This window comes from Oreochromis niloticus, linkage group LG7, assembly GCF_001858045.2.
Source record: "Oreochromis niloticus isolate F11D_XX linkage group LG7, O_niloticus_UMD_NMBU, whole genome shotgun sequence".
NCBI lineage: Eukaryota > Metazoa > Chordata > Actinopteri > Cichliformes > Cichlidae > Oreochromis > Oreochromis niloticus.
In genome coordinates, this window is record NC_031972.2 from 56,155,555 (window position 1) to 56,177,426 (window position 21,872).

Sequence of the window (21,872 nt, forward strand, 5' to 3'; positions counted from 1 at the left end):
GACTGTGGGGGAAGCCTTCATTAGGGCAGCAATGCCCCTCCACCCGCCTAATCAGGGCATTTTCCTCGAGCACATTGGGATGGTGGTTTATGGCCCAAACGGGGTTCTGTTAATGAGGAAGTATACATGTCTCCATTTCCTGTCTAGCCAGGTCGGCAGTTCCTGTAGTTGAGTCTATTATAATCCTATTGCTTTTTTTAATGAGTTATATTCATCTTGGTAAAGCGTCAGACACCATAAAAGCAAATAATAACAATAAATGCACATAATACAAATCTACTTCTGCTAAACGCTGGTACAGTCACACAGTAGTGAATGTTTTTCCCTCTCTCATACAAACACTGTGGAGCAATCCACTGCACTCCAAGCAACGTGGCTTTAAACCCGTATGATGACAGCTGAATTACTGCAAATGCCACAGCAAATTCTGTTACAGTGTTCCCACAAACGCTCGGCTTTTTCTGCTCATTCTTCTCAATCTCCCTCTCTACACCTCTGATCTCTCGCTGCCCAGGTCTTTCTTTCTCTCCATCATCCCCTCTTCACTCCCAGGCTTCGCTGACATTAACCTGGAGCACTCACTTTTTCCCATGGTTCTCCCATGTTGCTCTCCACATGTCAGCGCGGGAGGCTTTATGGCCCACATCCATCAGCGTCACGTGCCAGGATTTATGGGAGATGGAGTCCAAACCCAATAGCTCTGAATCCGTCTTGCTGAAGCTGACCCCTGGGCTCCTGTGCGATGTAATAGATGAGCATCCTTGCACCCTACCCCCACGTAACCACACCTCACTCCTCCATGCTTCCCTTTCTTCACCTTATCTACTTCTCCTCCCTTTACTTTCATGATTTTTCCCTCCCTTTGCACATAAGTCCAGTCCTCTACACTGCCCTAGTTGGCTCTTGTTGATCATGCATTCAAGCCCTGATAGAGATTTGGGTTCCAAAAAATTAATGGAGCAAACTGATCCAAGGAAATATCCAAGTACACACAGCCCCTACACTCACACTTGAGTTATATATCCATTGAGTTGCAATTAGGATAAAATGTACAAGTGCCCTTCACAGGATAGATGAGAGGCAGCAATTATCTCTATTCACCGTTCGCTCCCACAAACAGACCTGTAGGAATGACAAAGGGCTGTCATATCATTATGTCCTGTAGCAGAAGATGATAAGTTAAATTAGACAGAAGTTACAGCTGTTCTAGCACAGCTCACGTGCAGCTCACAATGACCCTAACGAAAGATTTTTACACAAAGTTACATCAGATGAAGGAAGACAAAAGCAGACTTTCACATTTCTAGTTTTCCAACCAGCCTGATCTCACAGAAATATGTTAAATGACTTAAGAGCACATTATGCTGTTTTGTTAGGTAATCTGTTACTATACCAAGTCTGCATCATACAACAACAACAACAACAACAACAACAAAAAGTTCCTCGGGGAGGTTTGGAGTGGTGGCTGGTGCCAGCAGCCCTAAAGATCGCTAAAGCAGATTTAGAGCTGGTTTTTGTTTTAGAGGCTGAAATAAAACACAAAACTCTCAGTCAGGAGACTCGGGTTATATGTCACCACCCTCGATCACTAGAGACTACAGTAACCTGAATCTAATGGGTTCTTTTAATATCATAACTCATGCATAGATAAACTTCTGGTTCAAAGAGTTGAGAAGAGGAATGTCCCGATTTCCACTTTTTAGATGGTCGCCATTCTCATTGAGTCTTCTTTAATTTACTTAAATTAACCTACTGTGATACACAGTGGTTAATTTTACTGTAGTCTCTAAGTTATGAATGGATCACCACTATTTGAGAGAAAGGTTTCACAAACAGTTGCCTTAATACACTTTATTACATGGAAGAGAAAAGTTTCAAGCCGAAGTTTGAGACACATACTTCCTCCTCATGGTCCACAGCAGAATTAATCAGCAGAGCTGCATGTGGTCTACATATAGCACTGTGACCGAGGGAGCTGGAGGTCAAAGGTCAAACTGTGTTCACTGGTTTACAGCGGGTTTTTATTACAGAGTTATTTGATATATTTACCAAACCTGTTCACCTTCTAGCCTGCTCCTATATAGAGCTGGTTATCTAAAAAGTTGCGCAGAGAACACACTCTCTCTTTCTCACACACACACCTCTCAATTGGAACACATGAAATAATATTGCCCTGTGGCCCCCCAAACAGGTCTGGACCCTAATAAATGCTTTACACTTTGAAAGAACAGCAAGGTAGCTCGGACACCTTTGAGCCTCCCTCAACGTACCAACGCATACGCACACACACACACACACACACAGACAAACACACACACAGGCTATGACTGGTCACAGGTCAGGAGCGCTTGTAGTTCTCTGAGGTAAAGGAAAGCATAGCCGCTTGAACTTGTAATATGCTCCTCTCTCCCCTGGTGCCACTTGTTGGGGGTTTTAGTGCAGGGGGAAATTACACTAGCTCCCCGTGTGTCAGACTCATGCTGAAAATCAGGGCTACACACCCACAAACACAGACACACATGACCAAACAGCTAAGCCTCAGCGTGGCTGAGACAATAGCTGTATGACAGATGAAGTGGTAGTGAATGTGTGGGTGTTACCTTTACTGCAGAGCATCACTAATAAAAAAAAATAATAATAATAATTAAAACAGTGGTAAGTCTGAGCAGTCCAAATGTTAGATGCTAATCATCTAACATTCCCACTGGATGCAGAGAACAAAGGACATGACCTGACTTTTTCCAGTGAACGGCACACAAACAATGCCATACAATTAATCTGGTAAATCTGTACTGTAGGCCTAATCACATGCAAGTATGTAGGCATAATCGTGCGTCACAATGTTGGCTCTTTCCTCACCAAAATGAACTGAACATATAACGTAGACCACGAGTCAGATGTGAGCTGAGAGATAATCGTTGATATGGGGCAAGAGAGAATGAAACTAATAAAAAGGCAGTGCATCAAAGTATCGCAGCTGAGCATTAGTCACGTGAGGGCAACTACGCCACAACTCTGGTGTTCTCTAAATGAATCCCCCTCGTCCTGCGCTTGATTTATGGACCTGTAAAAACACACGTTGTTTTTAATCTACTGCTGCCTGAATCTGCCTCTCTAATGAAATGTGGATCTGTGTGTGTGTCTGTGTATGTGTTGAAGGGCATGCATGTGTGGGTGGGTGTGTGTGTTTGATAATGATGTATGGGCTAAGGTCTAATTCTTTGAGCATGAATTTTCTCTCTGATAAATATGCATCCAGTTACACAGACTGATTAAGCTGTAAACCAGTGTTAACTCCGTGTCACAGCACATACAAACACGCAGACATACATACTTACATGTGCACATGCACACATGCACACAAGCACACAAACAACTTCCCAGAAAATAATGATAGCCGTGCCTGGGGCAGGATTATTCGGATGCCTGAAGCAGTTCACTGGTATCATTCCATGAGACCAGACTGCAGAATATACCCTATAAACACAAGTCAAAGGCTCGGAGACACAGCCATATCAGCAGAAAACACTTTGCACAGTCAAGAAAGATGACATGCAGAGTCCAGCATCAAAATCCAACTGCATATATTGATTGTGGAGAAATTAAATAACAGAGCTCCAGGTATGTATTGCTTTTTAAAGGCACATCTTTAAAAGGGTCCAGTCTCATCCAGCTGTAATAACATCATCTTTTTATTTCGGAGAGCTTTGTGGAATGTGGAGACGGACGACCAGCCTGACTTTGAAATTTGTGACTTACAGTGTCAGAACAGTCGGATATCCCAGCAGTTGACTTGTTATGACACACTTGTCTGTTCATTAGTGACAAATCCCGATGTCCTTCTTAACCGACACACGCTACTAACATCTACAATCTCCTTCTTCTCCGTTTTCACCCCCTCCTCTGTCTCATATGTGAAATGCAACCAGACATTGTAGGGCACCGAATACAATCATTAGGTTCCCATCTCATGATGACAAGAGACAGCATCCGACAATTTCAATCTCACAGAGACATCAAACACAGAATTACATGTAATTAGCCTACTGCATCGCCTATGAACTTTATCTCGGGATCTGAGAGCCTATGCTAATTTCAAACTGTGCTAAAGATGCTAAAAAAGCTTGGGGTAATGGCAGATAAATGTTATAGGCTGTTGCCAGATGGCTCCTGCATTCGACATTACTATGCTTGCTTGTTTGGCAGACGTCAACTAAGCCTCGGTCTATTTGGCTGCAGTCTATTACAATTGGCTCATCTCTTGATTTAAAACATTAGAGTGTGTGCTGGACGTGTCTCTCTGTGGTCAGCACTTCTCAGACTTCAATAATAACATTCTCTGCTGGCAGACAGAAAAAGAGAGAGAGAGGGAAAGAGGGAAAGAGATCCAGGCAACCTCTCACCTCTCTCATCATAAGAAGCCCTCATCCCAGGGCAATGGGTCCTCCTTCAGAGGGAAAAGTGAAAGAGAGAAGGATGAAAATCTGTCAGGTTCAAACAACAAAGAGGTGCTGCCTTACACATCCTTCCTGAACTCGTCCCCTTCAGTGGCAGTGACATCATTTAAATCATTTAAATCCTCCCCAACATGACCTATGGCAAGTGACCCATCATTCTAACGTTCACACCTCCTTGTGAGACGCCCGCTGAAGTGCTTATTTAGCAGAAAATATCAACCGGCTAACTACGTGATTTATTCAAAATTATTCCTCCATGGTGCTCCCTCACACAAAGCATTTGCCCATAGTTCACTGTGGTCCAGGCAATTAGGAGCAGGCCACACCTCTTCAGGAGACAGAGCACCTGGCTACGGCCGACAGACATAAGGAGGAACAGAGCTGAGCGGCACACAGCTTTTCACGGTGGGCTGGAATAACTAAGCAGCGCGCTGAGGGAGAGAGAGGGAGAGAGTGAGGAATGCAAGCCAGGCACTTTAGGATTCATTTAGGTTCCCCATCTCCCTGGTCACTTTATTAGCAGTCTGGGAAGAGTGATGCATGTCCCAAAGCTATGCAAAATGCATAATCAAGCATTTAAATACACACCACGCGAATGTGTGTGTGTGCACTGTTCATGTGAGGGCGCATACATACTGAACCTGAGGAACGTATTGCAAAGATGCACAATCACACACTGGACTACTGTAAAACTTCAAGATATTCAACTCTTAAGGTTTTTGTACTAATAGTCTCTACTACACAAAGCCTCCTTTAGTATTCCCAGAAGCTAAACTAGAACTGTCACCTGTGTAATGCAAAGAAATCCTCAGTGGTATATTACAGTAACTCTTATTGCTGTTCCTTAGCCCTGTGTGGTCACTTGCTAGGGAATAAATTTGAGTTAAAAAAGGGGGGGTCTCCTCATCAAATTTACATATCATGGGTGCACCTTCATTCAATCCATCCTTTCTGTTCTTAAGCTAGAGTAGAAAGTAGTTACAGGCATGGGACTGGGGATCCTAATTCGCAGGCAGAGCTCAAGTAGAAAACAAGCAAATAAGCAAATAAAGAGAGATGAGAAGTTCTCCCTGGAGAGGCAGATTCATGCTGCTAATATGCAAAGAAACAGAACGATTTGTACAATCCTGGAAATAAAAGAGAACCACCTCTACCTCGGTGATTTAGTGGATGCAGCTGAGGAGACGATTGGGTGAGCAGAGGGAGGTGCAGGTGTATGTTGCTGTGGTCCGGAGACAACCTAAGGGGCTATTTAAGTACAAGTCTTGACATCACCAGCAACAATCTCTGTTGGATTTATCTGAGCTCCAACAGTGATATGTAAGCAAAACCCCACAGTGAAGAAATTGCCTCATTTCTACATGAGAAAGAAAATGAGTTCAAGTATCTCCCAGTGTTACACACAAATATTGAAAGAATGGGGCAGGAGATGACAGACAGATTGGTGCAGCATCTCCAGGGATGCAGATGCTGTGGATTGTGGTGAAAAGTTCATTTCCTGGTCCATCTACACTTCTACCATCACCAATAGCCATGAGCTGTGGGTACTGACTGATAGAATAAGTGGTGGATATGAGCTTTCTCCAAAGGGTGTCTGAGCTCACCCTGAGAGATACGGTGAGGATCTCAGCCTTTCAGGAGAAGCTCAGAGTAAAGCCTTATACATCAAAGGGAGCCAGCTGAGGGGGCTCCAGCATCTGTCAGAAGGGCTTCCCAGGTGAGGTCTTTTGGGCATATAAAAGCAGGAGGAGAGCCAGGACAGACAGGACAAGCTGGAGGAATTAGGTCTCCCAGCTGCTGGTACTGGTTGGGAAGGTCATGATTGTCTATTTCTGCATTTCATTTTTTTAATGACCATATTTTGCAACTACTTCTTTTCCTAAAATATTTTACATTACTTTTTTTTAATCACCATGTGGTCATATTGCTTTATAACCTATAAGTTGACCTTTGAATAACAAAAAAGCAGAAGGACAGGTTGTTAACAACCATAGTTATAAATTTGTATTTCTTATTAGTTTTAATTTTATTTAATTTTTGTTTTTAATTCAGTTTAGTTTCAGTTAGTTTCCAGAGTGGGCTTGCTTATTTCAGTTTATCTTTCATCATTTGAAAATGTTTAGATTTTGTTTAGTTTTAATTAGTTTTCAGTGTGAGTTTTAGTCTTGTTTTAAATATTATTGTATTTAAGGCAAAAAAGGGCATTTTTTTGGAAAATCTGCATAGATATGACAAAATACAGTCTTGTAGACATCCAATGCCTGTCGATAAAAGCCTCATCATGTGATCACAAATTTTGCCAAATTAACAAATACTAAAACTAAGGACATTTCCTCTGTAATTTTATTTTATTTTCATTAATTTTCCAAATTCACAAAATCGTTTCAGTTAGTTTCCATCTTTTTTAAATTTCTAGTTTTTTATTTTTATTTGTTTTTCATATCTAGTTTAAGTTAAACTTTAGTTAACTATAATAATAACCTTGCTAACAACCTAACTGGTAAAACGTGTGTTGTGCGGTGAGATTTCATGCTCTTTACAAACTGAATAAACTTTCAAATGCAAAGACCACTACAGGTGCACAGAACTCCTTCAGTAAAAAATAATAATAAAATAAAATAAAGTCCACTTGGCAAAATTAGGTAAAACTAGCAGAGTGCACACATCTATACATGTCGTAGCTCCCCAGAAAATATATATGAGCAGTATTTTTGCTTGATATGTTCATCTTTAATCGGCATCCTCCCAGAAGAGGTTGATGTGGGGATACCAGTGTACCAGTGTGAACTCGCATCTGCAAGATAGAGGATTTGAAAATGATTAATTATGATATACTGGTTACTCTGGGAGCAGAAGAGAGTGCTCCAGCCCTGCTCACTGACCTGGGAAATGGGCTGCAATTTCCTTAATCATTTAGGAAGATAAAAGAGGAGGACAAACTGGTAGGGGTCCGAAAGGTGAGTGAGAAGGGACTTTTGAGGCCCTTCTAAAAGAAGGGAAAAGAAAGGCATGATGAAGTGAGGGGAGAAGTGAGGAACACTGACTAAAAGAGCAGCATCCTGAGGCGCTGGAGGGTCTGCGACGGACCAGGTCAGCATTTCACAAGTGTCAGTTCATGTTGGCCCAAACAAGAGAAGCCAGGCTATAGCGTGGCATGTCATGGTGGCCAGCGGGGCACAGGGCCTGTCAGACTGACACAGGAGGTTATGCACTGGGCAAATGGACACATGGAGGCACGCACATACACAAATTTCCAAACTGGTGTGATTCAGGTTAAAGGTAGAGTGGGGGTGACGGCAAAGGGTTTGAAATGCATGTATCCCAACACACACAGTCATGCAGGGAAGATTTCTAGAACAAATGTGGGACTCGTGCAGAACTTTGCCACCTCATACTGCCGTATGTAGGCCATGACGCATAAACATGTGGCATTATCTTATAAATCATAAGCCACCGGCAGGGAGAAGCCAGTGTGCCGCGGTAAGATGGTGCATCGGGAAGTCATGGGAACACAGCATTATGTACTGACATCAAGGTTGGACTACCTTCTTCCTGTCTGTCTTTAAAAACATTTTCCATTTCTGCTTTGTTAAAAAAAAAAAAATCAGTTACTCCACCTGAAATAGCAGGTGCTTGGAAAGGAACATTGTGTGCCATTGATTCGGATCTTAATTTATCCTACAGCAGCCCGCAAAAAAAAGGCATATATACATATATATCTATAGATCTAAAGGACTGATAACAATGGCAAAGATAGCACTTCATGGTAGAGGGTAGAGGGGTATGAGTGCATTCTCTGCCTGATTTTCATATTCAGTGAAGGACTGTCTGTGTTTTAGGCTGTCTGCCTGTCTGTATAAATGACCACTGCTTATCAGCTCTCTGCCTGTCTTGCTCTTCCTCTCTGGCCTGTGTTAATGTTGCTGTTTGACATTGCAAGCAGCAGGCTTTTTTTTTCTCCCAGCAGCCTCAGTGGACACTAGGCTTTAGCCTAATTGGTTCCAGAGCAGACCCTGACAGAACCTCTCCTCAGCGGCACACAGCCATATTAACACCCCACCACCCCAACCCCTCCCATCCTGACACACGCACACACAACAAAAACAAGCACAGCAATCAGTGACTAACTCGCTAATTAACGCCCTTACAAAGCATCTCATTAGCATGTGTTGTAGAAAGGGGCAATGGGGGAAATGAGCATTTTAGATTAAAAAAAAAAAAAAAGGAAAGAAATTACAAAAAAGGACCTAGGCGCACGTGTGCATGTGTGTGTTATATTCTACTCAGGGGCCGAGGGCCTTGGTTGGCCCACCAAGCAGTGGTCTACATCTCAGGGGAGTCCATTACGGTTCTCTGAGGGAAACGCTGGAATCAAAGATAAGCATAAATTTAAAGGCAATCAGGAAAAATACATCTCTGGTATGCAGACAACACTTTGGTTGTTAACCAGCAACTTAACCTGCTTTACACTGTGAGGGGAATAGGAGATGGGTAGGTAAAAGGCTACTGAAAAGAATGCATATAGTTAAAGCGTCAGGCAAAGGCCAAGAGCTGCAGTGCTTAAAAATCTGAACAAGGCTCCCTGGAGAAACTTAGATGACAATACTAGGAAATTAATGTGGATATGCCAAAAACTGGAGTTCCACCAATGGCCACTTGGGGCTGAATCCCAAAAGAAAGTCAATTCCCAGTGATTAAATATGTAATTTTACACCTGAAAGAAACATATTTAAACCCTGGCACAAAAAAAAAAAAGTTTCAGTGTTTGAAAATGATTATTATGTCCTCCATAGTGATAACATTATAGTTTGGAACTCAAAGCTCCAAAAGAGTAGTTTGCTAACTAGTGGGTGGCATCATGGTGTCTACATGCACTGGTGTGAACGACTCAAACGATTTTGGCAACACAAATATAACTGTTGATGCATATCTTTATTATCATGCTTAACTCTTGTGCATTTTCTCCTTCTGCCTTCCCATGTCCTTCTGTTCTCCCTCCAGCTCCCATCTGCTGCTTATTCCCTTGGTTTTACTGTGGCTTCATCACAGTAAAGACAGCCCTCTTTGAACCCTATAAAGGCAACCAGCATCAGGCTTATTGTAAAACACAATCATAAGGTAAATGTTTATCCCCTCTCTGCCACTCTAAACTCCCCTAATGAGCCTGCTGGAGGGGTTTCACCTCACAGCTCAAATAGAGGCAGAGAAAACAGCACATTCAACTCGGATTAGGACTGCATAGGAGACGGCGCTAAAGTCTAATCGGGAAAACAGTAACGAGCAATAACAAAGTTTTAAAAAAAAAGAAAAGAAAGGAAGAAAGAAAACTAATAAAAAGAAAGTTGGGAAAAAAACAAGCAATATAATCACTAAAGTGCCAAACAAGCTCTACAACATAAAGCACTAATGACTGAAGAGTTAAATATGAAGCAGAATTTCAGGAGCCATTCTTGGGAGAATACATTATGATTGGCTGGGAAGGATGAGCCCTCCGACCCTGCTCTTCCTGCCTGTTCTGACCTGCCCCATTATCCATCAGCGACCCCACTATTATACCTACTGTCGGTACACGGCGCTACGCTGAACCGCACCACCCTGCGCTGCGAGCGAGCCATCACTCTCACCCCTGAACAGCAACACGAGCCCACACGCAGAGAAAGAGAGAGTACAGAGTAATAGTAAGCAGGTAGTTAGAGGTCAGAGGTGCTGCGCAATCGGGACAGCAGTTCCACTCCTGGCAGCCAGAGCGGAACTCTGAGAGGGACCTGGAAGTAGATATGATGACCTTTTGTACAGAGGACCCCAAAATATACCCTCTTATCAAAATGACCTTAACATAGGAGCATGGGAAGGTAAGCACAGCCCATCCATCATCTTAAAGATTAATCCTCCTCTCTATTCTTCTCCTGAATCTATTAATAATGTCGCCAGAGGGGGGAAATTTGCAGCAAAGATTTATTCTGATATTGTGACTTTTATTCATTAGCCTATAACAGGGGGGATTCCTTGAAAAGGAAATATAGAGCGGGCTTAGGGAATGCTAATTCTCTATTCCAGCTCTATTTGAACTATACCAACCCCTATTAACTCAGTCATTAATTTTGCTGACAATCTGCATATGCTACATGCCAATGTACAACCAAAAAAAAAAGGAAGATTAGCATTTATGGCACATAGGTCACAGCTGTTTATTCTTTAAAAGCAATCCTGGGCAGCGTCCATTTGTTAATTTACTAACATGGATAACTCTGTGGCAGGTGTGAAGCCTTAAAAAAAAAAATCAATTTGACAACAAAATCTGGTGCTTGGATCAGAGCTTTTCCTCACTCATTTAGTCAAAGTACTGGATTTCACAGAGTGGAGCAGCACTGACAGCCCCAGGGGCATACTTCAATTAGAGACTTTGGTGAGTTTAAACACTGCAGATCTACTCCCGCTCAAAGGCATTTGTCTCCCTCCCCCTCGCTTTTCCTCTCTCTCCCTCGTTTCCTCCTTCTCTCTTCATATCTACGCTGAGCACTCACTCTCCGTCTTCTTCAAGTCCTGCTCTCTGTAATCAACTCAGTGCTAATGGCTTATTCTTTCTGCTCCAGCACCCACATTTCACTTGTTTATTTTCCCACACTCGTAAATCTGGGGACATGTCACAAGCGCAGCGATATTAGAGCAATAATCTCAGGTAATTATCAGATGCCCTCTCACTTTTTCTCCCTCTCCCTCTCTCCGTTTAACACTCTCTCTACTGCTTTAAAGAGAGACTCTCATTCAGAAGTTTTTTGACTGCTCCTGTGAAATGTGGAAGTGGGTTTGAAGCTTTAAAGCACACTCTTATAAAATAAAAGGCCTCTATTTTAGCAGAGCCCTAAACAGGTAGGTTATGCAGAAATCTAAATTATAAATGTTATGCTTGACACAATTTGCACTTGTGAAGCCCCAAGTCTCCTATTTGTCTGAGCTTTATAATCTAATCTAAAACATCCAGTTTAACTAACGCAAACACTTTTTAAACTATTATGTCACAGAAACAGTAAATTTCACAAATCATAGTGAAAAAGTAACCTATGGTTCCAGACTGGGAGGAGGCATGTATCCGCGGGATACGTGGGACTGTGTCAGGAAGGAAAATGTGTGCCAAATCAAACATGCGGGTCCAGCCACTGAGGCAATCTCTTAAGAATAGGGGAAGAGCCAAAAGAAGTTTTATAGTCAAAAAATTTTTTCCATGTTTTAATTTCTCTACATATATTTCAGTGTTGTTATTGTATGAACTCCACAGAAAATGACAACATGTATTATTGAACATAAGCCTTTTCAAGTTGCTGCTGCTCCCTGCCACACATTGTGCCAAATTGTACATTTATTAAGTTATTTATATTTTACTATATTTTAGTACTTTTTAAATTTTATTTTAGTATTTGTTCTAGTTATTTCTACTGTTTTATCTACTGTTTAGTCGTATTCTGCATATACTGAGACCAAAAAAAATTGTTTTGCTTATATCACGTCAAATGTTTTATGAAAATTAAGCTGAGTCTGAAAATGTAGTGTCAGTGTAACAACAATAGGTTTTTAGGTTTGGGGCCATTTTTGCCACGGACAAACCCTTTTTGGTGTGCTTCAGACTATTTTGATCCCCATCCTGGGAAGCCTGAAATATGAAGTGTACATAGCCAAGATACTGAAGCTGAAATTGTATCCATTGCTGAGGGAGTGCAACTGCGATTTGTGTGTGAATGGGTGAGAATTTGGTTTAAAAATTTGGTAAAAAGTGCTTTAAGTGATTGGTAATGCCAGAAAAGCACTACAGAAATCCCAGTCTATGTATGCTCACTAATACACGAGTGTGGCTCACTGATGTTTAAAAGTTTATTCTGTCTAAACCTCAATATGGAAGTTACTCTAAGTCGGTTTATTGTTGTCGTCTTTTTATAGGATTTGTTTTTGTTTGAGAAAGATGTCGTAACTTAACCACACGTTCTTTCCAGCTTTTAGAGCTCCAAGGAAACAGGGGATTACTTAGACTGTCACTTACCCACTCTTCCTGAATGAGGCTCACCGCCTTGTTGGCACGGGTCAGGTTTCGACAAGCCAGGATCACATGGGCACCATGAAGAGCAAAAGACCTGGCCGTCTCAAAGCCTGAGATGGGAGACAGACAGACAGGAAGACAGGGAGACATAGACATGAGAAGAAAAAAGTCTGCAGGCGAGCAATGCCTCAAAGATGAGTTTTTTTTTTTCTAAAGATAACTTCAGATCCCCATCAATTTTTTCATATACTTTCTTTCATTGAGTAACCCAGTGGTCTAGTGGAGTTAATCATTTCTCTCTGAAGTGATGAAACTGATTGAATTATTGTGGTTCACGACTTCTTCCTCTCGTCTTAGATAAAGTTTTGGATCTGACCGCCAACTCTCAATGAGGTATCGCCGCTCGCATAGAGTCAGAAAAACGGAGGCTGTTGTTAATTACGTTAATAATTATGGCAGTAATTATGAAAACACGGGTCGTAACTGAACTAAACGAGCAATCGAACAGACATGACATTCACACTGAACCTTGGCGTGATATTTCAGGCACATCAAAGGGCCTCTGATAAGGACATTTCTCCCATGAAACGAGGTCCGCCGATATGCGCAGAATTTATCAGTCCAAGACTACTTCATGGCTCCATCCAAATCATGTAGTCACGATAAAACTGACAAAAACTGAAGATAGAGGGAGAGAAGTTCATTTCTAAATTACAAGTCTAAATGGGTCATTTCATCCCGTAGGTTGAATTAATTTATGAGATTAACTTTCTTTCCTTCACCGTATTTTTATTTCCTTTGACATTTACTACCCTTCACGTGTCACAGAAAAGTTCAAGAGCACAGAGTCGTGTCATATTTTTAATCCTACCTCTATATACAAACCTGTGTGTATGTATATGCATATACATACACACACACACACACACACACACACACACACACACACACACACACACACACACACACACACACACACACACACAAGCGCATATCCACATGCAGTATGAGAGTCCTGACTGACAAAGTGAAAGGCTCAATAACTGATTGTGGCAAAGAGGGTCTGAGTGGCAGAGCAGTAGGCAGAGTGTATCGGGTGGTGGATTAATATAGACTGTAATTAGATTATATGTCTTAATCTGATTTTCATTAAGAGCAAAACTGGGAGGCCTAATTGTGAGGAGAGCATTAAGGACTAATATCTATTAAAACTCAAAATTGGAGTGGGATTGGAAGCCCTTTCTGACAAGTGAAGCATGGAATGAAATTATATGACACCTTATTAGGTGTAATGGAGGGGACTGTGACTGTGAGCGGAGATCATTTCACTCACAGGAAATGGAAATGAAAATAAAAACAGCATGACAGAAAAAACAAGCAGAGTGACTGGCGGGGTAAAAATAGGCTTTGAATCCGAATGAGCGGCGGCGGGCTTAAGAAAACAAATGTTATCGTAACTTCTGAGTGTCACGCAAAGTGTCTGCGCCTTCACTTCGGCATAATCGGAACACTGCTTTTAAAAATAATAAAATCATATGGATGTGTAGGAAACGATTTTTATATTTTTTTTCCCCACAAACGCAGCTTCATTTAAAGGCGTTTTTTTTCCGGTCTTTATAAATTGGACAAGACTACTGGCTTCTGGTAAACAACAACACCTCACACCGACTGGTTGTGTGTACAAAGCATGAAAGTGAAATTAATCGACACCAGTGTTTTCCATAATGGAGAACAAATTAGAATATGGCAGCGACAACAGCAGCAGCGCCGAAGCCATGTATTTGCAATGACAAATAACAAGGGCTTGACATTAATTGTGAAATAACGAGTGTGGCGTTGCTGTAACAGAGACTCCCCGCCCTCTTGCCCGTGTTACCGGTGGAGAGGGCCGCGACGAAATTAGTTCCTGGTCAGGTGTACAACAAAGGGAGCCTGTTTCAGCATTGTATGCTGATGGCGGAACATGACAAGAGGTCAGACAGGGGTTTCTTTTGCGCTGGTGGATCGACAAACGCCATAAGCTGTTTTACAGCGCACGGGAGGCCCGCTTGGATGTGATGCTCACCCAGATTTTTCTGTCTAAACAGACGTAGTAGCTGCAGAGGTTTACGGAGAAGAGTCTGTGTATGGGGGGAAGTTTCTTTGAATGTGTGTATGTTCAATCTCAAGCTTTATAAAGTAGCAAGAATGCACTACATGCCTCAGCTATTGTTGAAAATGTGTTTTACTGTAATGTATAAAATGCATAAAAATGTGTAAAATGTCCATTAAGCTGTGAATGCTCTTCATGGTACATTAGGATCCTGGCCCTACTGATATCCCCCAATAATGAGTGTGATTTAGTGATTTCACGCTTTGTTTGTCCTCCCTGGCCCACTGCCCCTCTCTGGATCCCCCTCGTACACAGGTGTATTGGCTCAATGTAATGAGATCATTACCAGCCTCGTCAGTAAACGTGTTTATTTGGCAAACGGAGCCGCCTGCTCCTTCCCTCTCTTGATCTGCATCCAAAGAGGCATTTAACTAAAATAAGCTCTGCAGTACAATTGGGCAAACAGAAGTCGGTTCAGATCATTACAAGACCTGTGGGTAAACATGTCGGGTTCCCACAATCCCCTTTTCCAGAGCTGAATTTGTGCTCGAAAGAACTCGAGAGAAAAAAACATGATTATGAACAGAGTACATATCGCCCAACCTCAATGAGTTACAAGGTGTTTTTAACTGACAGTGCATTTGGACTATTTATGAGGCAATTAATAAACATGATAAGTATGGTTTTTATTATTATGTTTATTGCTGTTTATTTCTGTCTTCTGTTTGATTGATTTTAGTTGGTAAAGAGTTTAGAAATTTGTAGATTTATTAACAACTTGCGACAATCACCTCCATGTGACCCGACACTGCACTGTTACATGGCTTTATCCCACGTGCCCATCTCATCCCAGTTACTATACATATTATATAAGTGAGCAGACAGTGTTACAGATACATGCAGTATGTTTCTAAAAATATAGTTAATAAGCACCATCTTTTTCACTTTTCAACATAACTGTGATATACATAAACAGATATTCATTTTCTATATTTTATACATTTTATTCTATTTTCCACAGTGAGGTGAATTGCTCAGTAAAAAAAAAAAAAAAGTAGTATTTGATAAACAACAGAAAAATTATTTGACTGTCAACTAATTATTTGAGCTCTAGTCCAAATATTAGTCCAAAACGAGTCTTTCATATGTGCATGTGTATCTATGAATGCAAAGAGTGGCCGGATTTGAGAGACATCTTCAAACTCCTGACCATCTCTGATGTGATGAGTGCACCTGTTCCTGTGGCTGCCGTGTATTTCTTGCCCAAGAAGTGAAGAAGGGGACAACTCCCCCGCTCTTTCTGACTTTTAAGATCCCCTCTAATTCCCCTCCATTAGTCCAAGAGGAGGGAGATGTCACCCCAAAAGTGGAATGTATGGTTAGTAATTACAGCCCAAGGTTGAGCTGTTCCAGGTGAGAGCACTGGAGTGGTTCTATTACCCCTCCCTATCCCCTCCTGCCTCCCCCACCACCCCCACTACCACCTCACCAGCCATGCAGCCCTATCTAGCGCCCGCCTACCCACCCACCAACCCCCCTTTTCTTTCTCTGACCCTCTGTGTCAACCTCCAACTCCCAACACAATCTTTCATCATGGCCTCACAACACACTGGACACCCCTGGTCCTCCAGCAGTCAGCCTCACAGAGAGAGGAAGGAGGACAGTACAGCTGATAAACACATAGCGCACCAAATCACAAACGTGTACAATGATAAACACAAACCCCAGAGGCCTGCTCATGCACACATAGCTGCTGAGCATTAGGGCTATTTTCATCACTGTCATCAAAATCCCCCCCCCATTCCCCCGTCATGTAACTTTCATCCCCCTCATCATGTGCAGACTGTAAACTCGATAGGTCTATAAACTACTTGACTACACACAATAACCCAATGCCCCTTCATTTTATTTTACCTACAGCCTTTAAGCACATATATGTATTCCATCCTCTCTTTCTCTAACCACTTCAGTTCCATTATATTAGAGCTGTAATCATTATTGAACCCTGCTAGCCTCCAGCATTATACTCTCTGCACGTTACACCAGTTTGGGTCTGCATAGCAAATTTCATCTAAGGTTAATAAAGTTGAATAATTTGACTAACCAACCGGAACTGGTTCTTATTACGTAGCCAATAAACACATTCATCAGTGAGAACATGAAATGCCCGATGAAAAAAAAAATAAAATAAAACTTCCCTTCGGTTTCCTCGGCGGTTCAGTTCACAAGTTGATACGGAGAAGGCAGAGCAGGACACTGGCCGGCCATTCACCCGATGGACACACACACACACACACAATAAAGACTTAATATAAACACAGATGCACTCTGGATGTCATCTAAACCACACGTAGTCCCTGAGAGATGCTCATAGACACAAACACACACGCACACACACACAGACGCCACACGCCATCCTCACCAGGAACATCTTTTTATCCATCTAATTCCTCCCACTATGAATAATGCATTTCCCTCCTTACTGAGGCTCGGGTTTAACGCATCGCTGCACGGGTCTTTAAGGAGGTCCTTATTCATAAACAGTAGTGCAGTAAATACCAGAGCTTTGCAGCCAATTTAATGGCAGTTATGCTTAACAAATCTGCCTCAATCTAATGATCAGCCACAAAGCTAGGCTATGGGTTTAATCTGCACACAGAGGCTCCCGCAGCTCTGCGACTCACTGAATATGCTTAGGGATCTCTCCATCCAGAGAGAGGAGAGCACCAGCCTGACACTTAATCCTCACAACACAACACTGGGATCAACACAACTATGGAACATTGTTAGTCTTTCATGAATAAGAATAACATTGAAAGTCCTAAAACACTGCAGAGACAATGCATAGAGAGACTAAAACATTATGAAGCGCTCCTTTCTAAATCCTTGCTATTCCCCGTCTGGACATCCTAAGTCTTTTCTGCTTCTTATTCCTACATTGACCCTACACCTTAACAAGAAGACCATGTGGAATTCAGTGCATGCATTTAGACTGAGTAAAGCTTTGCAACTGTATGCACTGCTCAACAGCAAGACTCTCCATAGAAGGTGCAAAAAGTTCAGGTATGAAACACGTCAACACTGAAAAGCAGAATAAATAAAAATTTGTTTCAAACTCACAATTTGACATACTGAATAAAAAAATAATAATCTGTGAGAACTTTTTGAGAAATAAAGAGATCTGCATAAGTAAAAAACACACTTGAACAAGTGTTTTCTTTCTTTTGTGCACCAGACATGCTGAACTGGACTAATTTAAAAATAGCAGGACCGTTTTAGTTGAGTAAGACGGGAGGTGGATATGTTATTTCTGACCACTATTAAACATATGTCAACAAGTCACCTGAGAGACTGATGACCTTCCCCAGGTGTTTGGACACATAAATGTCCATAAAAACAGTTCCCTAAGGAGCTGTCACTGGGTAAATAAGACCACATGTCCTGAGAGGGAAAATAGAAATACATTTTTGTGCAATGTTGTGCAGTTTTATATTTAAAAAGCAAGTATCCTCATTCTGAACCTAGTGGGGGCTAGAGAAATCAGGACAATGGCCCTTTAAGGACAACTGTTCCATGGACCCCTGGCCAGTAAATAACCTGAGAGTTAGTTGATAGGGGCGAATTAGAGCCAGAGCAGTACTGTGTAATGGGGATGGATAGGAGGCTCAGGCTTGGGTCAAAGCCGCTTAGGAATCAATGCAGAGGTACAGGTGTACCACCACAGGTCTATACGAGTAAGAAAACCTTTAAAAAGAAGGAAGAGGGAGGGGGAAGGAGACGAGCAGAAGGGGGGAAACAAACTACGATCATTCATTTCCATTATCACAATTAAAAATTGCCATTCGGGTTGGTACTGGTTTTTAATTTACAAAAGAAAGCAGAGAGAGGAAGACTAATGTTGTAAAGCGAGCGCAGTGATCACACTGGCAAGACAAACTGCATCACTGTCTCGCCTCCCAGCACTATTGCAGTGGAGCTTGAAGACTGGTCACAAAAACAGGAGGCGTTAATATTTCATGCATAAATAATGTTATATATGTGGTTTTCATGTTTATGTGCATTTGAAACTAAATTAAAATACTTTAATGTAAATTTTTGGAATTAATTAATATCCTACCATTACTAATAAAAATGTCACATTTCCTGTGGAGGAAATAAGCACTACAGGAATTGGAAATAGCCTTGACACTTGGATTAAAACACTACTGATGCCATTAAAATGCTAAGTGGGTCCAACCAATTGGCATAACCACATTTCACTAAAGGAATGTCAAAGGAGTACATGAGAAGTAGCAATTACTATTAGAATACTGTTAATTAAAGCTGCTGCATATTTAATATGAGCAAAACAAAGGTTATGTTAATATGGGTTCCAATAAGTATTCATGCACTATATAGTGTCTGTGTATTACCACTACTTGATGCAGTCTTTTGTGAAAAACTGCATTTTTTCCAGCATTTTTTTTACTAAATATATATTACAACAAATGTTAAATGAGGATTATCTTTTTCATTATATAGTTTTTTTTAATTAAGGCAAAAAATAAGTATGTGTAAAACAGCTAATATGATAACATTTTTAAATATCAATAGCAGGCACATCACAGACCTCCTGTGCCCTCTTGTGGAGAAAGCTATTAGTAATATTCTCCATTCATCCTATACAATTATCGCTCAAGTCAAATATCGGATGTATTTAAGAACTAATCCTCTAATTTAGTACACAAATAAAGGCCCCATGAAGGTGACGAGTCTACACAAGTAAAAGCAATACATTTGAATGAGAGGCTTATGCAATTTTAACCTCTGATGCCTACAGTCGTTCTGCAGCCATAAATGTTCACATTTTCTTTATTTTGATAATTATCCTTTAGTATCTGAGTCATGCTACACTTTGTTCTGCTAACCATAGCCATTCCCATTTTACTTTTGCCGTTTTTTCAGTTCATTACACTTATTATGGGTACAGATTTACTGCATTTCACATGTTCATGTGGATTTCATACTGAAATTATTACTTTTTTAACTACACATAGACGTAATCCTAAATCAAAACATTTTAAAAAAATATTTCTTGAAAATAATGTTCTTTTTAATTTCTCCTAAATTTTGGGCATTAGCTGGACCCAGTAAGTATAAAACCTAAGCATCATCTTTGAACAGAAACTCTTCTTTTAATTAAGAAAATAACTGTATGTCCTCATATGGGTGCAATGGGTTTATATTACAGAGAAACACAATAAAGTCGCCATTGTTTTAAAAAAGTATAAAACACTCTTTAAGTATAAAGTGCAGTGTCCACATGAGGACGCAGAGGCCCGGGAGACTAAACAATAAATCATTTTCATTTGTGTTACTTTTTAAAAACTGTGTTCTCTTAATGTGTGTAGAGATAAAAGACAGAAGAACATCAGGGTCAGGCAGGCATTTAAGTTCACAAGCTTCTTCCCTCAGTGAAGGTCCCCAGGCTGCTGTAAATCTATGTAATACAGTGCTGCCTTGCTACATCTCATATCACACACGTACACAGATACACAGAGACACACACTCCCACACACAGTGCAATTACATTGCAGGGACTTTCGTTGGGACAAAGAATTTGAATATAAAGACAATTAACGATTTTATGTTTATTTGATTTTCCTCATGCTGTCATTATCTATCTCGAACAAAGAAGCGAGTCTGAACAAATGGCCAGGACTTGTGCTAATTTAAACTAAAGGAAAGAGGAAATAAATTTGTTTCCAGACCATTATATAGTGAGCCATGCATTTGCTGGGTACAAATGGACACCATTCATTACAGTTAACAATGACATCCAATTCAGCCCTGCTAATGAACTTCAATACAGTCATGTTCGGTATTAAGGAGTGATTTGTTGAGTCTAAGTGTATCATTTTGGAGGCTAATGTTGATGAATGCCCCGTTGTGAAGAGATGGGGACATACCATGAGTAGAGAGAGTCTTGGCAAGCACCCTTCTGTTATAGCGTAATACCATATCACCACCTAGTGGTGTCATCACAGAAACACACATTACTGCAGAGTGATGGTTTCAACTTTTCAGAGATAAATAAACATTAAGCTCACCAATGCCCGCATTGCCTCCAGTAATGAGGACAACCTTGTCAGAGAGGTCACGACCCTGCAGGATCTCTAGAGCGGCAGTGTTTCCATCGTACCGCTTCGGCTTCACCACCACGTCCTCCACTGTAAATGCGTGACGTGGATCAAAATATGTGCTCCGCTTGTTAATGTGACTGAAAATGACAGAGGAAAGCAGGAATGAAAGCAGCAATGTAGTTTTATTGCAGTCAAACATTTCCACAAACATGAGGAGTTTAATCATAAGTCTTCTTACTCAATGTAAATTATCTGTCCTTTTTCATCAGTTTCCTGCTCCCAACCATATGGTAAGTCTGTAGGAAAAGACAGACATATATTATTCTTTAATAGAAAAAGTTTGTTAAAAAAAAGTGTATATACATTTCAAGCCAAAACTGAATTCTATGTCCTGTTTTATTAATTTTTTAACTGACTGGTTAGCTACTGGCCATTGCATAAAAGTATTGTGGTTGACAATACTCCAAATAACCAAGTCCAAGTTAGAGAAATATCAAATAATCTCAGCTTTGCATACATGTGAACAACTCTCCAGCAAACTGAAAAACACAAGTGAATAAAGCAAACCTCCAGCACAACGTTTCTTCTTTCCTGTCTTGGGGTGTTCCCACTGTGTCTTCATCTCATCATGACTGTTGGCACAAACATAGAGATCAAAAAAAAAACTTTTTACACTCATCATGGGCATGAATGTCATGGCAATTTTGGCCTTTTAATGATGTCTTTGAACTGTTCTTTTTCCGGGGTGGACTAATTATACAGGATGCATCTTTAATGCCTTTTTATATACAGGATGTATCATCACTTTGCCAAAGTCTGGAAATAGACCCAAACTGTTACCCTCAGTGACATAAAATTTGTTAGGATAATCAGGACCAACCCAGGAACCACCAAGACTAAAGCATGCCATGTACTGGAACCTGCTGGTACACCAGCATCATTGTCCACAGTGAAGTGAGTTTTACATCGCCGTGGCCTGAGAGGGTGCAAACCAAGAAAGAAGCCACTGCTCCAAAATCGACAAGCCAAATGCTTTCTGGATAAAAGAGACAAAGATTGAGCGTTTTGATCACAATCCCCAGAGGTATATTCTGCACAGTAAATGTGATGCTTTTAAACCTGAGAGCACTGTGCCAGCTGTCACGCATGGTAGTGGTAGTATCATGTTCTGG

The 21,872-nt window shown here is 41.1% G+C and overlaps 1 protein-coding gene across 4 annotated transcripts in view; it reads right to left on the reverse strand.

Annotated features, from left to right (window-relative positions):
• The window catches only part of wwox (WW domain containing oxidoreductase), a 127,805-nt gene that overhangs the window by 103,384 nt on the left and 2,549 nt on the right, over positions 1-21,872 (reverse strand). For 3 of the 4 annotated variants that reach the window (XM_013268640.3, XM_019361516.2, XM_005470884.4), the window contains exons 2-5: positions 21,268-21,332; positions 20,939-20,996; positions 20,668-20,837; positions 12,490-12,596 (exon numbers count right to left, since the gene is read on the reverse strand). In XM_013268640.3, the coding sequence (XP_013124094.1) occupies positions 12,490-12,596; positions 20,668-20,837; positions 20,939-20,996; positions 21,268-21,332 (400 nt within the window). Of the gene's footprint in view, positions 1-9,422; positions 9,529-12,489; positions 12,597-20,667; positions 20,838-20,938; positions 20,997-21,267; positions 21,333-21,872 lie in introns of those variants that run through there. The other variant, XM_025909117.1, reaches the window with a different exon arrangement.